This window comes from Anticarsia gemmatalis, chromosome 8, assembly GCF_050436995.1.
Source record: "Anticarsia gemmatalis isolate Benzon Research Colony breed Stoneville strain chromosome 8, ilAntGemm2 primary, whole genome shotgun sequence".
In the NCBI taxonomy this organism is placed as follows: domain Eukaryota; kingdom Metazoa; phylum Arthropoda; class Insecta; order Lepidoptera; family Erebidae; genus Anticarsia; species Anticarsia gemmatalis.
In genome coordinates, this window is record NC_134752.1 from 1494495 (window position 1) to 1511755 (window position 17261).

Genomic DNA, 17261 nt, shown 5'->3' on the forward strand with positions numbered 1-17261 from the left:
TTGTGTTTGGGAATGAGTGGGTGATATTTTTATAGAATATGCTTGGGGCTCTACAATGAGAAGTGTTTATATATAATTAAAATCCATTTTTGGAAATATCTGTAGCAGTCTTGCGTAGTGCGATTATAATAAAATATGATTAAAAAAGCTTTTTATAGATGACTGAAAGGCTCATGATGCTGTATCTGATGTGTATATAATACATTTACGGAGAAAAATAAAACATTAATATTTAAGCTCGTTTTTTTATTTTATAATTCAGACTTATCAACAACAATAAGGTGTTAATATTCTACCAATTCCTACACTAATTTCATTTTGTGCTTGCTTGACCATTAGGTAAATTGTGCTTCTGCTAAACTGTTAACAGACATTTAGTCATATAACTTGAATTAGAATGTTTATGGGATATTAAACTTATTATTCTTCGCTTTGTATACGCATCTGAAATGGAAAAAAAATCTACTTAAAAAAACAATTGTACATTTTTAAAGAAAAATTAAGTATCATCAATCAACCACCATACACACTGCAGAATAAAATGAATAAAGAGTAAACTAAAGTATCTTTTAAGAACTTTAAAGATGAATATACTGACCTTTCCACCAACATAATGAGAGTGGCCAGCAGATACCCTCCAGCAAGGAGTATGAACGCTGGTGCTGCTCCTCCGAGTGCTAAGGCTCTTGGAGAACTTCCCTCACACTTGACTTCGTTGGATGCTGTACGAGATTGGATGCAGGAGACGAAGCCACGCTCTTTAAGACGCATGAGGCTGGAAATACATTTTTCTGTATAAGGTTTTGATTTCGTCAAGAAATGGTAACTACATTTAAGAAGAATATATATTATTATATAAAGTGAATCTACAACTTTGTGAAACTACAAAGTTTTAGGACTTCGCATTTGAAATAACTGTGTTTTTCACTGTAACACACACACATAACTGTTTAAAAAAAATTGTTAATATTAATAATATATATTCAATAAAATATAAAAAACTAAATAATAGTTTAACTCGTAACGTAACATACCTTTTTAACAATTTACTAAATAATAATAATAATTTGATTACAACTTTTCTTGAGTAAAATATGAGAATTATAATATGTAAAGCCTATAAAATACGGGTACGAAGAAAAAGGGCTGTCATTTTTTTTCTATTTGAACAAAAAAGGTACACATATCATGTAAATAAAGAAAAACAAGGGCTACATCGGCGCAAATCACGCAAAACATCAAATCAAATTCCATGAAACGTAACCGCAGTCCGCTTAGCTGCAGGCATTCATTAATTTTGGGACAAAACACGAGAAAGTTTCACAGAACTCCCGGATTGACCCGTTTTATTTTCAAATTCGTCGAACTTTCAGTTTGATAAAGCTGAGCTCGGTTTACGCTGACGATATGTTTTTGTTAGTTTTGTAGTGAAATACAAAGTTATGAAACAAATAACGAATTTTGTTTGAAGCTTTTCTGGAGTCTGTCTGAAAGTCTTTGAAGATGTATCTTTCGTATCGTAAATAGATGAATAGCAGTGCTAAGATTGCTCTAAATAACACGGTTGTGGAAAGTCTACAGTTGTGACAAGGCGGTTACACACACCCTTGTCACAACTGTAGACCTTCCGTACAGTAATTTTTTTATGAAACAAGATATTGCAATTGTAAACACTTACATACCAATACCGTTATCTTGTGCTATAATACTACCTTTCCAACAGCAATTACTAGGCATGGTTTACATATTCCTGGACTCGATTATAATTTAATTTTTAGGCTGTTACCTCCAAGACAGAAACTCTTTGTAAGGACTATTCTTCGGTACACAAGGGTACAAATGGGTCTCCTCCATTGACTGTAAAGATCCGAGTTCACATAGCTCCGTCTGATCAAAGGTCTGTGATATCAATGAGTTGGCGCTGTTTACTTCTGTATGATACGCATAGCCTGAAAGAGACAAAATCTTTGTTTATAATACATCGACTGACTGTTGTCGTGGTGTCTGTGATGTATATACCATATATATATATATAAGTTCTTTAGTTATTCTCTACAATTCGAACCATCGAGTATCGAGAGTTTTGAAATGTACTGCAAAAATAGTTTGTCCGACGTCCGCCAGAGGCGCTGATCAGACTTTCATACAACATTTTTGATAATCAGCCGATTGTCGATATAAATAGAGAATCGGGCTACTGATAACATTAGAAATAGTTCCTTTAAATGACTAGTTAGAGGCGCTGATGCACTTTCGACAAGAAACTTCTCGGCAGTTATTCAGTAGTCGATGGTAATTTCATAAAATTAAAATTACCCTTACAAAGAGTCTTAGATCTTAATTTTGGGTTCTCGGTATTAGCTGTCATAATTGCGGTCGATAAGTCCCTAGTGTAGTTTTACTTCTCATATAACATTTATTGACATTGAGTAGGGTAATGCAGAGAGGGAAATCTTGTTCTGAGGTAATACCTTAATTACGGGCTACTAATACTTTCCTTATGTTTGCTTTTACTACCTCTAGTAATTAGAAGTATAATGGCATAGTATTAGTTAACTTTGGAAGTCCGAATGAAGCAACTAACTGCTGCAGAGAAAGTTAAACATAAATTTAAGAGTCTCAATGCAAGGCGGGAAACGAAAGGACGCCGTCGTTTTATTAGAGACAACTAGGATATAAAAATCCAAAAAAAAAATTGCTTCAGCAAAGAAATACATTTGACAGCTGGACGTAACACTCCTTTTTCTGTGGAAAATAATTAGAGATGTATGCTAGAGTTCACCTCATTAGCCGTGGGCGAGGTAGTCCTAGGCTTGTTTTTGGGCATTTAAAGTTGGGCAAGAAAAGTCCCGAAAAGGTTAAATAATAATAATAATAATGTCCTCCTAGCCGATTTACGGCTACGGCGGTCAGTTTCAATGAAACTGGCCATCTGTGCAGGACTTTGTTTATAGTGTCCAGGTGTGTGCACAATACACAGGTACACTCTCTATTCCATCACTCTCATAGTTTGGTGGGACGGATAACCGACACGACCAGTGAGAGGTCAGGCGCAGGACCGACGGCTTTACGTGCTCTCCGAGGCACGGAGGTCTTCGATCTCAACTTCCTAACTCTGGGCAATCTCTAAGAAATTCTTTACAGAAAATCTCAGAAAAGACTTTTTGGCCCGACCCAGGATTCGAACCCGAGACCTCTCGCACCGCAGTCGCATATACTACCGACCGCGCCACAGAGGCAGTTAAATAATATCATATTGTAAAACAAACTTTAACTATAACAATGCATGCACGATATGCATCGTAGTGTATAAATCTGCTATGTGCATACATTTCGTGCAACAGGCTGCTGTGATTGATAGGTACATTGTGTTCCAATCCCTTAAGATTTAAGGCAACCAAGATGGTTACCACCTCGACACCTGCAGCGCATAACGTCGTAACACCTTTTTTATAGAAAATATTTTTTTTACTCTATCGTAATTGCGGGTATGAGTTTAATAGATCCCTCTTCATTATCGTATGGTAGTGGACAACCTAGTGTCAAAGTTGTTCAAGCCACCCGAAGGCCTTTGACGTGGCTTAACGACTGTTATCTTGTTGATAACCACCGGGACCGACTTTTTACGTGCCCTTCAAACGGAGGCGCCCTGTTCAAATACCACATGTGGTCACCCATCTATGGAATGACCGCGCCGAGGTTTGCTTAACCTAGAGATCGTTGAGCGCAACTGGCTTTGGGCTGAAATCAGAATAGTATTAATTACTTTTAATTAACGAGTTTTATAAAGGCATATGGTCATATATTTTAAAAGTTACCGCGCATAGGGTGGTATTCCGAGGTTCGTACCCGTAATTACGATAGAGTAAAAAAGGTTTTTCGATGAAAATGCTGTTACGACCTTATGTGCTGAAGGTGTAGACCTATTCTTTCATGCATAAATATGCGCATTTTTTTATGCAATTGGCTCTTATTTATGATAATTTTGAATGATGCATGCAATTCGCTTAATTCGATGACGTAAGATTATGCTTCTTATTTGCATGGACGTCACATAGTGGATAATAGATGAGTGAATTTGACGTCATAGTTGACTAGGTATTGCAATATTCTATGTATTTTAGTTATTAATTTTTTGTTGATGAGAATCTTAATTTCTTTTGATTGTCGTGAATCGTAAGTACTTACTTACATGTTTATTTTTATTGTAATAATTAATTTAACTCATACAACGAAATACATTGTCTTTTTATAAAACTCCATGAAAAAAAAACTGTTATACCCAAGATTTATAACATAAATTTGCATGTTGCCTTTAAAAATGTTAGTACCATGTAATAGAGGGCAAGCCTATCGCCAGTAACTGAGCCCGTTACCAAACTAAAAAATAAAATAATAAAAGTTCTTCGCCAGTTCCAGGCAATCGAAACCGAAACCTTACGATATGCAAGTAATGATACCTACACAGAGACAGTCAGTTAGTATTCAAACGAAAGAAAAATCGCTTTCTGCTTATATTTTACTAGCTGACCCGCGCAACTTCGCTTGCGTCACATAAGAGAGAATGGGTCAAAATTTTCCCCGTTTTTGTAACATTTTTCACTGTTACTCTGCTCCTTTTGGTCGTAGCGAGATGATATATAGCCTATAGCTATCCTCGATAAATGGGCTATCTAACACTGAAAGAATTTTTCAAATCGGACTAGTAGTTCCCGAGATTAGCGCGTTCAAACAAACAAACAAACAAACAAACTCTACAGCTTTATAATATTAGTATTAGTATAGATAAAAACCGAAGTAAAAAACCTACCTCCTTTCTGTACCATCTTGATTCCTTGAACCAGCGGCTCCAATAATGGGTCATCTTTCTTTTTATTGAATACTTTCTTTTGACGGAGCTCGTCCTCAACGAGGGCGTTCCTTTTGTTGTAATAGTACGATGGAGTCTGCAAATACGTAGATATATGTAACGTGGTAGTTACGTGACAACTTATGGGAATGAGGGTCTTTCAAGAATTTCTATGGGTACATTCGTTGCCCAAGGTTTTTTGAGGATATATAGGTTTGAAAAACCAAAACTAATGGCAATTTGACAGCCATTTAGTCTTATTATAATTTAGTTCTTAATACGTGTTTTAGTATGATAACGGAAAAAGATTTCGGTTGCAAATTAACAATTTTAACTGCACGTTTGGCGCAGTGGTTAAAGTGGTCACCATGCAATAACCATAGCGTCGCGTGTGATTGGTTCGAATCCCACCCGGGACAAATATTTGTGTGATAAGCAGGAGTATTTGTTCCCAGCTTGGTTGTCTATTTATCTACATAGTATTTGAAAGTGTTACAATTTCATTGATCTTTTGAAACTCAACTGAATCTTAACTATCAAATAATGAATAAAATACACAATAAAAATAATAATCACTTAATATTAAGTTCTAATATTAAGAGTATAGTTTCTATATAACCAATTACGTAGGTAAGCAAAGGTTTTCCACTAGATAAAGTTGTCGAGCGTGTAGAATAAATAGACTCTCACTCCATTAGTTTTAACAGCTGATGTATCACCATTTACAGGTGGAATAACTAACGTAGATATTCTTTTATTTGCTGGGTGAATATTTGAGTTTATAGTGATTTGCACATTGGTGCACGTTTGGCGCAGTGGTTTAAGCGGTCTCCTCGCCGCAACAAACCGTAGCGCCGCGTGTGGTGGGTTCGAATTCCACCCGGGACAAATCTTTGTGTGATGAGCACGAGTATTTGTTCTGAGCTTAGATGTAATGTATCTATTTATATAAGTATGTATTTAGAAGTATATAAGTATGTTTATCAGTTATTTGGTTACCATAGTACAAGCTCTGTTTTGTTTGGAATCAAATGACTGTGTGTGAGTTGTCCAATAATATTTATTTATTATTTATTTTATATTTTGGGTACTAAGCTAAATAATTTCTTCTGATGGATGATAATACTAAGTGTTAGATAAATATAACTAAAATTTTTGCTGAGCGAGGGTCTCTTGCAGGAATGATGGGAATTCAAACCTGGTTCTATGGGTTCGAACCCTAGATGGCTGGCGTGGATCGATCCCTACCTGCACTGGAAATCTTCAAATACTAATCCAAAATATTGTATTAATCTAGAATTACCTGCAACCAAGACCGAGTATACCCAATATCCTCATAGATCAGCTCCAGTGGGCTCTCCAGGAGTTCCTTCAAGGAGTTGATGGAGGGAGGTGGACCGTTCAGCAGCCAGCTTACCACGGAACTCGTGTAGTAGTTGTAGATGAGGACACAGGAGAGACCCGTGACCAGGATTGTTACTTTTCGAGCTGGTGACAATATGAGAAATACATATTTTTGTTGACAAATTTTGCAATTTTATTACTTAAAAAGCATGAATAAATGTAAATTGCCCTACTTCTGGACGAGGGTTGCATGTGGAAATGAGAGAGGTCCTTGATTCTACTACCCTAGGCAAGTAAAGGTAGTGTGATGTCACTATTTTGTAGGTTACATACCTATAAAATTATGAAATGATACTATCTGTGTACTATGTACTTTTTACTTCCCATAAAAATGTAGACGCTACACGTATTAAAACTTTAATGCATTTGTGTCATTCTTCACTATAGGTTTTTAGCAAAACCTTTTTATAAACTGCAGAAATACATCAAAGCTTTTCACCACTTTGCATGCCTGTTTCGTCTCCAGTCGTCAATTTCTATCCAACTCCTTCATGCATATTCAATATATCTTCCATATTCCAACCACAGTGACGTCACACGACACGTCATATTAAACGTCAATCAGCACCCATGGTATCAACATCCGCATTAATCAATATATCAACCGTTTGCGTTAGATGTGGTTCTTTAATATGTGACTCTTTACTTACTGACTTACCTTATTTCCTTTATTTATCAATAATTATCACCAAAATCTATACTTATCTATACTTAATATTATAAAGCGGAAGAGTTTGTTAGTTTGATTGTTTGTTTGATTGTTTGTTTGTTTGTTTGTTTGTTTGAACGCGCTAATCTCAGGAACTACTGGTCCGATTTGAAAAATTCTTTCAGTGTTGGATAGTCCATTTAACGAGGAAGGCTTTAGGCTACATTTCATCACGCTACGACCGAGCAGAGTACCAGTGAAAAATGTTATAAAAACGAGGAAAATTTTGACCCATTCTCTCTTATGTGACGCAAGCGAAGTTGCGCGGGTCAGCTAGTTTCATCATAAGTCTCAAACAGATATTGATCTGTTTAGATATACTAACTTTCTACGCTCAGTATTTTCGGCTGTGTGTTGTCGGTCAGTCAGTCACTCAGTAACGGAAGAGTTTTATAATGTTGATTACAAACTCCTTTTTTTTATCTTTATTGTTTTAAGCATACTAACTGACTCGCAAAGCTCCGCTCGAGTATAATTATGGAGAGACTATTCAAAAGTAGTTTTGTTTGGCATACTCAATAAAATAAATGAAAAATCTAATCATTCTTTGATTATTAGGTGTAGAGTGTAGATTAGTATACGAGTATCAAATGGTGTCGGATAAAGGATAATTTGTGATGAAGGTACATCTTTGTTCTTGCTTAATAAGGCATACAAAAGAGCGACTACTTCGACCGCATTTTTAGCAGATGAAAGAGCCTCTGGTCGATGGAGGATTAGCATCACTTTGATACGTCACTTCGGAGAGTCAGTAATTTTCACAGAATCGTGTCTCTACAGGATTTGTTCTGTTGTTTGTCATATGACGAGTGTGTGTTAAAGTCCTAAGGGCTTGCTCGGTTGACTTTTCAGAATCGAAATCACGTATTTTCTCCCAAATATTGACAAATATGATTGCCAAAGTTACAATATAATAAACTTACCAGTTGGGAAATCATTGAGTGGAGCTGGCCTTTGTTTTAGATATTAGCTTATTAGCGACAATTTCACTTTAGGCATACCTACTTGCCAAATTTTTGTAACTTTTTTTTCTTTAAGCATTGACTTGGGCATTCCTCACGAATAGGTACTTATATGCACACATAAGCAAGGCAGTGAGTTTGCAGCAAACTGACGGCCTTGCAAACAATATTTTAAATTCGTACAATGGACAAACGACACTGAACTTGAAATGATGCTTGTCAAATATGTTTATTATTGTTTATAGATTAAGCGTTCCTGAACCAAGACTATCATTAAAAAATATAAATTAATTAAAGATATACATCTGGCGCACAATACTAGTGAAAATACCTATATTTTTTAGTTGATAAAGTTAACGTGACACAGTAAAGATGACACAATTGACGGTATAAATAAAGAATTAGATTCAATATCCTGTATCGTTTTGCATATCACCACCAAGTCTATTTCAAACAGGCCACAGATCCATTTTGTATATGAAATTTGAAACTGTGTCAATTGTTAATGTAATTGTGTGGTTGTAGCCGTGCCTTTAATTCCCCAAAGTGGTTTCCTGAAGCTAATTGCCTAGGGTTTTGTAGGGACCCCGTTGTTTGAGTTTCGTAATTTGGACATTTGAAGGTAGAAATGTTGTTTTGTTTCTCTTTTTGTGATCGTACGGGTTGTTAGCTTTGCAACCCTTCACTTGTGTGGTGAGTGATTTTTCTTTTAGATAAGTGATTTAGTAACGCGTGAAACTAGAGAGATTCTTGATTGCTTTTGTTCTGAGTTGGGGGAGTGACTACGAACGTGTATCAATTTGCTATCAAAAATTGTTTTAAGTACAGAAATTTTTTTCAGCGTTTTGACATAAAACTTCTCATTTACTCGCGGTTAAAAATAGTTAGGCTATCCTGTCTTTCCCATTTTTTTGTTTACTGCTCCGAAAGAACAACATCGTAAACTTGTTTTTAAATCAATGAAAATCTTAAAGGAACAATTACCTGCTGAAATTCTTTTCGTTCCACCATCATCACTGTCCTCGTAATCTGTACAAAAACGAAACAAAACATTGAACAATATGCCCAAAATTATACAAACACAAAACAGCATATTTCCAAATGAAAAAACAACAATTTACAATTGTTTACTTACATTGCTGGCAAATTGAAGCTATAACAGAAAACACAGCGTACTGAGCCGACGATGGACGCTGTTCTAGGTGAGCTGACAGCAATAGTAACAGCGCACATAATACAGATACTCCTATGACTCCATACCATGCTACAGGACTTAGAGGCATCAGGAACTGATTCTCAAACTTTCCAGGACCTTTTGTTGGTATTCGGTAATAGTACCTCGTTCTAAATGGACGATATAACATAGCAGTGATCAATGAAAATGTTTTAGTTTTATCATGATATATTTATGTCAACTTCTTTAACACGATCAAAAATAACTATTGTCAAAGATTCTTCAGATAGTAAACGTAAAAGTTTCATATAAAGAATATCAGCTTCAAAACATAAGTAGGAAATATTATTTATTTATTAATTTAAACTTCATGTACAGTAGTGGTACAAAGGCGGACTTAATGCATCAAAGCATTCTCTACCAGTCAACCATTGGCATTGGGTTAAAAAAAAACAAGTTTGTAGTAGGTGTACTATTATCTAGCTCATTGTTTGTTATATCATAAATATAATTAAAATACTAATCCATTTCATAAAATTAAGTCCAGCTTAATAAACTACGTATGACAGGTTAAATGGACTCAAATAAAGGAAAACCGTTTTAATAAGCATCTTACTATATATTATTTTATCTATTACTTACTCGATAGACGTTAGAGGAGATGATAGAACATCAATTTTCTGCTGTATAGGAATCAGGAAACGTATAATTGGTGATATATCTTGTTCTCTGAAATACAGACCGTCGCCCACCACCTGTGCATGTGAACAATAAGGCTTTTAAACAAGACTCAAAGATCCTTCAATCAAAAGTACAATATTTTTTAATTCATTACTGGTTGCAGGGCAAGTGTCTCTCCTCAAACGAGAGAGGGGTTAAGCCCTTTAGTCCACGAGTTTCATCACGTTGTTTTCTTTCACCGTTAGAGCAAGAGATAATTATTTCTAATACACACATAGCTTCAAAATCTACTTGGTGTGTTGCCGCGGGTTCGAACCTGCACCCACTTGCATGTGAGGTGCCAACTTAAACCACTCGCCTATCACTTCCTGTAGTTTAAGTAAGTAAGTAGTATAAGAAAAAAATATTTGTTTATAATGCTGTAAAATTGTATGTACCAACCTTACCATTACTTCTTTCAAAGGTTCCAATCCATCTATCAGCAACAGTATTTGTAAAACTAAAACAAATCAAAATCTTATCGAATATACTCATAAATATAAATAATAAATATTGGCTTTATACCTGAAATTATGCATCTTCCGTGTTTCGGAAGGCACGTAAAATTCTGGGTCCCGGCAATCTTTGTCGTTAACAATAGTCAGAAGCTTGAAAGTCTGACAACCAGTCTGACCGAAGGGTATCGTGTTATAATCTAGGTAACTGGGTTGTGGAGGTCAGATAGGCAGTCGCTCCATGTGTCTCCACTGGTATTCAGCTGCATCTGGTGAGACTGGAAGCCGACTCCAACATAGCTTGGAAGGCTAAGCTGATATATATACCTGAAGTTATGCATCTCAGCGACAAGGTAGAGAATGGCACCAGCTGTATGCGTGATCATGGGTACTCCTGGCATCTTGTCCTTTTTCGATAATTGCTTCAGATCAAAGTTCTTGAGAGCTGGAGATACCTACAAGAGAAGAAAATCACTTACCTTTCTGAGGTACATTTAGCGGTATGTTATCTATTCAATAAAAAGAGCAAGCCGTGAGTTTCTTGCCGTTTCTTCTCACGAGCAACAGCTTTTCCGAAACGGTGGTAGATAAAAAATATTTTGACGATTTCAAATACTTGTTAAAGTTTATGAAATAAAGAATATTTAATATAGACTTTGACAATAGTGTTTAAGCTCATAATAATATAAAAATGTCAGTTTCAATGGAAAAACTAACGTTAAATGTACCTCAGATCTTAAGGAGCATTAGGACCGTCATTTGTTAGAAAATTGAAAAAGACTAAACTAAAGGAAACTAGAAAGGTGGAGGTTTCTACAGGTGGTTTTTTAAGGTGCAGGGAAACACTTGTATAAAGAATATCAGATTTTGCCCGAAGCTCCACCCACGGCAGTATAAAAAAAGCTGTTTCCTGCTCTAGATATATGTATTTCTACAGCCGTTAATCAGTCTTATAGTCGTTCTATCTTTGTCTTTCTTTTACATTACAGAATACAACATATTTGCTCAGTTGTAAGTTAGAATCTATACTAATATTATAAAGCTGAAGATTTTGTTTGTTTGTTTGAACGCGCTAATCAGGAATGACTGACGCGAATTGGAAAAATATTTTACTGTTGTATAGCCTATTTATTGTGGAAGGCTATAGGCTATATAACATCACGCCACGACCAAAAGGAGCAGAGTACCAATCAAAAATGTTACAAAAACGGGAGAATATAAGACCCATTCTCTCTTATGTGACGCAAGCGAAGTTACGCGGGTCCGCTCGTTGACAATAACAATTGTAAAAATTTTAAGTAAATGTTCTAAACATTCACAAGGATTTTGAAGAATAAGTTTCAGGTAAAAGTCCGTAGTTTTTCTTACCACTAAAATCATTCTCATAGTCCAATTCTGAAAATCCCACCGTCTATAATACTTATAACCATTTAAATCGCAATTCAGTTTTAATCCTACTCCAAGGTCCCAGGTTCCAATCTGATTGACAATCAAGTTGCCTCCCTGAATCTTCCCAAAGTTGAACACGTCATACAAAGTGTAATATCCGGGTTTACCTGTTGGAAATAACGAGTTTTTTTTAGAAAGGAACGTATGATAAAATTGTAAGGCAATATCCGACAAAAAAATAATGACAATATCCATACTAATATTATAAATGCGAAAGTAACTCTGTCTGTCTGTCTGTCTGTCTGTCTGTCTGTCTGTCTGTCTGTCTGTCTGCTACTCAATCACGCCTGAACTACTGAACCAATTTGCATGAAATTTGGTATGGAGATATTTTGAAACCCGAGAAAGGACATAGGCTACTTTTTACCCCGGGAAAATGACGCATTTCCCGGGAAAATTCAGGTGGCGAACGAAGTCCCGAATAATTAATATTATAATGACATTGAAATAACAAAATTCCGTTGTCATGGCAACTGTTTTAATGGCGGATATGCCTTAGCGCGACTTCGTTGTATTATGAGATATAAATTAATATAAATAATTTTGCGATATTTTTCGTATAAAATTTTTATAACAACCTCATGTCTGTACATTATAGATATTAAAAAAAAACTAAGATGGGGGATGTTCATACAACCAATAGAAGCCAAAAATATGATTAATTTTTTTGTCTGTCTGTCTGTTCGTTGTTTGCTTTTCACGCAAAAGCAACTGGACAAATTTTGATGAAACTCGCTAACATATAGGCTATTTTCTTTGGAAATTCGCTCTTTAAGAGGGGTAGAAAGAGAGGAGTTTGTACGAAACTTGGCTATATGATTAGAAATTAAGAATGACGCAATAAGGATTTTTGGAAATTCTGCCTTAACGGGGGTGAAAAAGGGGGGGTAAGTTTTTATGAAACTCCGTCGGTTTTGGAGCTAAATCTATAAAAAATTAAGTTGTTTAGCAAGCAAGTAGTCATGATCTCCTGGTAACTGTGAAAAGGATTATAGAGAGTTAAAAAGGCGTGAGCGAAGCTACGCGGGTCAGCTAGTTTGGAAATAATTTAAAAAGTAGAAAACGCAGTAAAGGAACTCTTATAAACCCCCGACGCAAAAAGGGAGGTGTTATAAGTTTTACGTGTCTGTCTGTCTCTCTGTCTGTGTGTGTGTGTGTCTGTCTGTCTGTGGCATCATAACTCCCGAATGGATGCAGTGATTTTATTTTTTTTGTATTAAAGGTTACTTATGTGCGAGTGATATCAGACATGTTTGTTTGTTGGGTTTAATATATGTTGTCTGCGGTCTGAGTAATAGTTTAAGCTAGATCCAGATCACAGATTCGATTCCATTAAAAAGTTTCTGTGCTCATAAATTATTCTAGGTAGTATCCCGAACTTAGAAAATATGCATATAATAATAATATGGCAATACGTGTCCGATTACGATATCCTACAAACCGTCTATTGTCTGGTAAATATTCTGATTCCTTAAATGACAACACAAGTACACGTTATAGTAGCGTCATTGTTAAAATATTCTTGTCATCCTTTTAAATTGCAAAGATTAGGTGGCTATCAAAGCGAACACGAGATTTTCATTTTCTTAAAAGTATCATTCAACGACTATAAGATTTTTGACACAATGATAGGATATTTACTAGAAAAAAAATCAAGCAATGATTAGAGCAATTGTGTTTCCACATATTTACGTTTTACTATTGCTTCTCAATGTTGACGAGTCTATTTCTACTGTGAATTCTAAAAAGCAATATACATATAGATTTAGGAAGGTCGATGACTATAATTACTAACAAATATTGAACTATCATTAGAATCACTGAAAAAAATTGTCAAACAACTGTTGCCCAGCACATTTTTAAGATTCTAATCTGTGAAGTCATTCTAAATATCAAATTCTCTTAAATCGTTGCAATTCGACCGAAACGTCGAGTAAACAAATAAGGTAACCTTTAATTTTTATACGAGTATTATGTTTACAAGTCGCGAGGGTTTTAAATCGTTAGATGTAACATGATATACAATCAAGTATCGGTCAATTTATCACAATAAGTGCTATAGAAATTACCGCAATAAGTCTCATCTCTTCAAAGAGGAAGTTTGATTTACTCCTAATATAAAGTACATCTATCCAAGTTATCATAACTTTAGTTTTTCCGGTACATTAAGGGTCGCTTGATCCCTTACCGCTTGAAAGTTTTTGCTTCTTAAGTGCGAAGATAATTACTGGACGTCGTTATAGATATCAATCTAAAGGACCTTTCTCACACGTCATTAGTTAGTCGAAGTTTGTTTGGATACCGCTTGGTTCAGACTTGCGACTTGCGTAACGTGTAAAGTAGTACGGAAAGGCGCAATAAAAAGACAAAAAAGAAAAAGTCGGACGAAATTAAATTTTATTCAATCAGTCTTATAAAAATGTAATAATTTTGTAAACTTTATTAAAAATTGATTTAAAGTTAGATAAAGTTTGGTTTTCCCTAGTAAGCGTTCTATCTGAGTGAATGTTGTTTTATATGGCATTTAAAGTCAATTTTTGAACAGAATAAGTAATTAATCTGTGAATGAAGCAAAAAGAGTTTTTGAAAATCGTACCAAGTAGCGTTTCCGGTTTTACCGCCCGGCTTGGTCGATTAGTGCCGAACCGAATACGTGTGTAGTCAATCCTGTCACTGGTCTCGACCATGCTTAATGGCAACGAGTTGTGGTAAGGACCCCTATCCCTTGTCCATTTTGTTAATTATCTCTTTAGTTTTATCTTCGATGTAATTAGAAATTGAATGAGACTATTCTTCCTCTTAATTACTATTGAAAAAGATACTAAAATTACTATAACACTTTCCCGTAGCTCTCGTAGATCCTGAGCTCCGAAACGTTAAATAAAATCCAGGTAATTGTACCAAACTTTTATGCTAAGCTTCATTAAAACTTATGATGAACTATATCTTTGGCATGATCATGTTATTTGTTTAATGCTGGGGCTACATTAGCGGGCTATGGCGAATATTCGTGTTAACGCGATGAATGTGGCCGGGTTCATCGTGTCATCGCGTAGTATTCGGGCGAAGACGATGTAGTATCGAGGAGCTGTCGGTAAACTGGCGCGAATCAAAGGGATTTGTCGCGCCAATATTCGCTTAGGTGGCTACATCTACGTCAATTCAGTGTCGTCCAGACTTTGAAGCGAGACGGACGTGCATTTAATTTTTAAATATAATGCAAAGCCACTATTTCCTCCATTTTTAATTTACCGCTCACGTCTCCGCACAACAAACTGAACAGCACAAGGCACGATGCATCGCGTCAACTCGACACGAATCCTCGCCCGCCTTAATGTAGACAAGAACATCGCCCATACCCGAACACGATGTTTTTGTCGCGCCAACACCATACGAATCTTCGCTCGCTAATGTAGCCCCAGCATAAGATTAACATAATAATAACACGAAAATCCAGAAAAAGCCTATGAGTAAGTATTATAAAACTCATTAATTTACATTTTAGTTTAGTATAAAAAAGTTTAGGCTGACTGACCCCAACACCATAAGTGGTGTATAGCTACGAACATGGAAAACTTTTCGCAAGTTTTTTATTTAAACAAACAATATCAAGATGAATATCAACTGATGTACTAAAATGATACTACCGTACAACAACAACCAAATTTCAAATCTATTCACAGCATAGCTATCAACTTTTCCATTATTCAAAAGCAAATTATTATCGTATCACTTACCTCGCCCCACTATAACATCGGCATCGACACTTATATTCAAATTATTAAGAACTTCTATCGCATTTCGAGCCCCATATATAATAGTACTATTGATTTCTGAATCATTATATCCAAAAATAACATCGTCATTTTCAATAATAAGCCATTTGTGTTGTGCTGAGAATGACAGGTGTTCAGAGGCCTGAAACCAGATCATTAGTTTGGTTAAAGATTTTGAACTAACGAGCAGTGAAATCTTGTAATTTGGTGGAAATTGGTGTGAAGGTAGACTTTCTTTGTTGGTTAAGGGGTGAATATAGTTTGATATTTTAACAACTTTTCTTGCAGATTGAGAAAGCAATTATTAGGTATTTTTCTCGTTTTTAAAGATGCCCGATATATCATTATCTATCTATTAATTTACATTGATTATGACATTCCTGTAGTAAATAAATTCGAATCTGCGGCAGCACTTCAAAGCTTTTTGACATTCGTCTATTTCATTATTATACAAACGATAATTCAAATTCCAACTCACAATAGTAGCTCATCTGCTAACAAACATAAATTGACAATGCATGCAAAGTTGCAAACGAAATCTTTGGCTAATTCAAATAAATGTTCAATGTATAAAAAGTAAGTTACTCACAAAATTCATGACATCTTCAGCTTTATTACAGTTTCCGTTCAACAACACCCCTACAGAGTGTATGTCGTACGCCAGACATTTTTGTACAGAACTCAAGTCATTTCCAACGCTCTTGATTGATGCTTCAGATACTGCGATCGAATATTTGGAAGCTAATTTCGTCAATTTTATAGGTCCTGAAAAAGTAATATTACCTTTAGATCTACCACGAAATGAAATCAATTCATTTAGATGAAGTATTGACAACCCCACCTATATATTAGCTTAGCCTTTGTTCCAAACTATGGAGTCGGCTTCCAGTCTCACCGGATGCAGCTGAATACTAGTGTTTTACATGCCGACTGCCTATCTGACTATTGCCAACCCCACCTATGGTTGTCAAATATACCACCCCAAGTTTGGGAGATAGAATCAATGACAAGAGCTAGGATGAATAACTTGGTCACTCCTTTTTATCGCCAAAAAGCAGGCATAAGCTACCATAACTACGGTAGCTTATACCAACATTTTGACTAAGCTTAAGATTAATTAATTGCCCGATAATACGCCTACAATTGCGTCGGGAGGTCGTGGGTTCGATTTTCACGCGGAGCAATTATTTGTACGGTCCACTATTAATTGTTTCGGGTCAGGGTGTGCTTTGTCTCCGTTGTTTGTATGTTTGTAGAAGTCCCCGCGTCACAAGAGCAATCCTTAGTGCGGGAGTTGTTTTTAAAAAAAATAAAAAATAAACTCTTTCAGGAAAAGGACCTACAAATCTTTGATAAAAAGAAAGGAAAGACAGCATTCCACCAATTTTCTCCATTCATCACCAATTTCTTCATAAATCCTTACCCGCCATTCGGCAATCCAACACACAGATCGTCTTAACGTCCCTATATCTGAAGTAATCAATAGCGAAGTCCACATTTAAGTCCAGACCCACCACGGTCCAGGGAAATATCGCAGCCAATATCACACAGAACCACATTTTGTAACGTTATGCTAACAGTTTGTGCAATTCAATGCATATTCTGCCTTATATATTGTAAGATTCGATACGGTCAGTGTAAAATGCATGCATGAAGCAATTTATCTTTTTTTTTTCCTTTTAAGTTCAGCTTACAACAACTGGCAAGTTATCGAGAAATTTTGCATCAGAATTTAATCAGCGCCTGTAGCGATTGTCGTAGAA

At 35.7% G+C, this 17261-nt stretch overlaps 1 protein-coding gene across 1 annotated transcript; it reads right to left on the reverse strand.

Moving 5' to 3' along the window:
* Positions 1–243: 243 nt before the first annotated feature.
* On the reverse strand, positions 244–17057 carry LOC142974605 (ionotropic receptor 75a-like). Its single transcript, XM_076117042.1, has 14 exons — positions 16934–17057; positions 16088–16281; positions 15460–15640; positions 11642–11829; positions 10601–10728; positions 10221–10278; positions 9741–9853; positions 9060–9268; positions 8909–8953; positions 6153–6337; positions 4811–4946; positions 1787–1949; positions 599–775; positions 244–444 (listed from the first exon to the last, which is right to left on the reverse strand). The coding sequence occupies exons 1-14, from the start codon at positions 17055–17057 to the stop codon at positions 402–404; spliced, it is 1944 nt and encodes a 647-aa protein (XP_075973157.1). The 3' UTR covers positions 244–401.
* Positions 17058–17261: the final 204 nt, after the last annotated feature.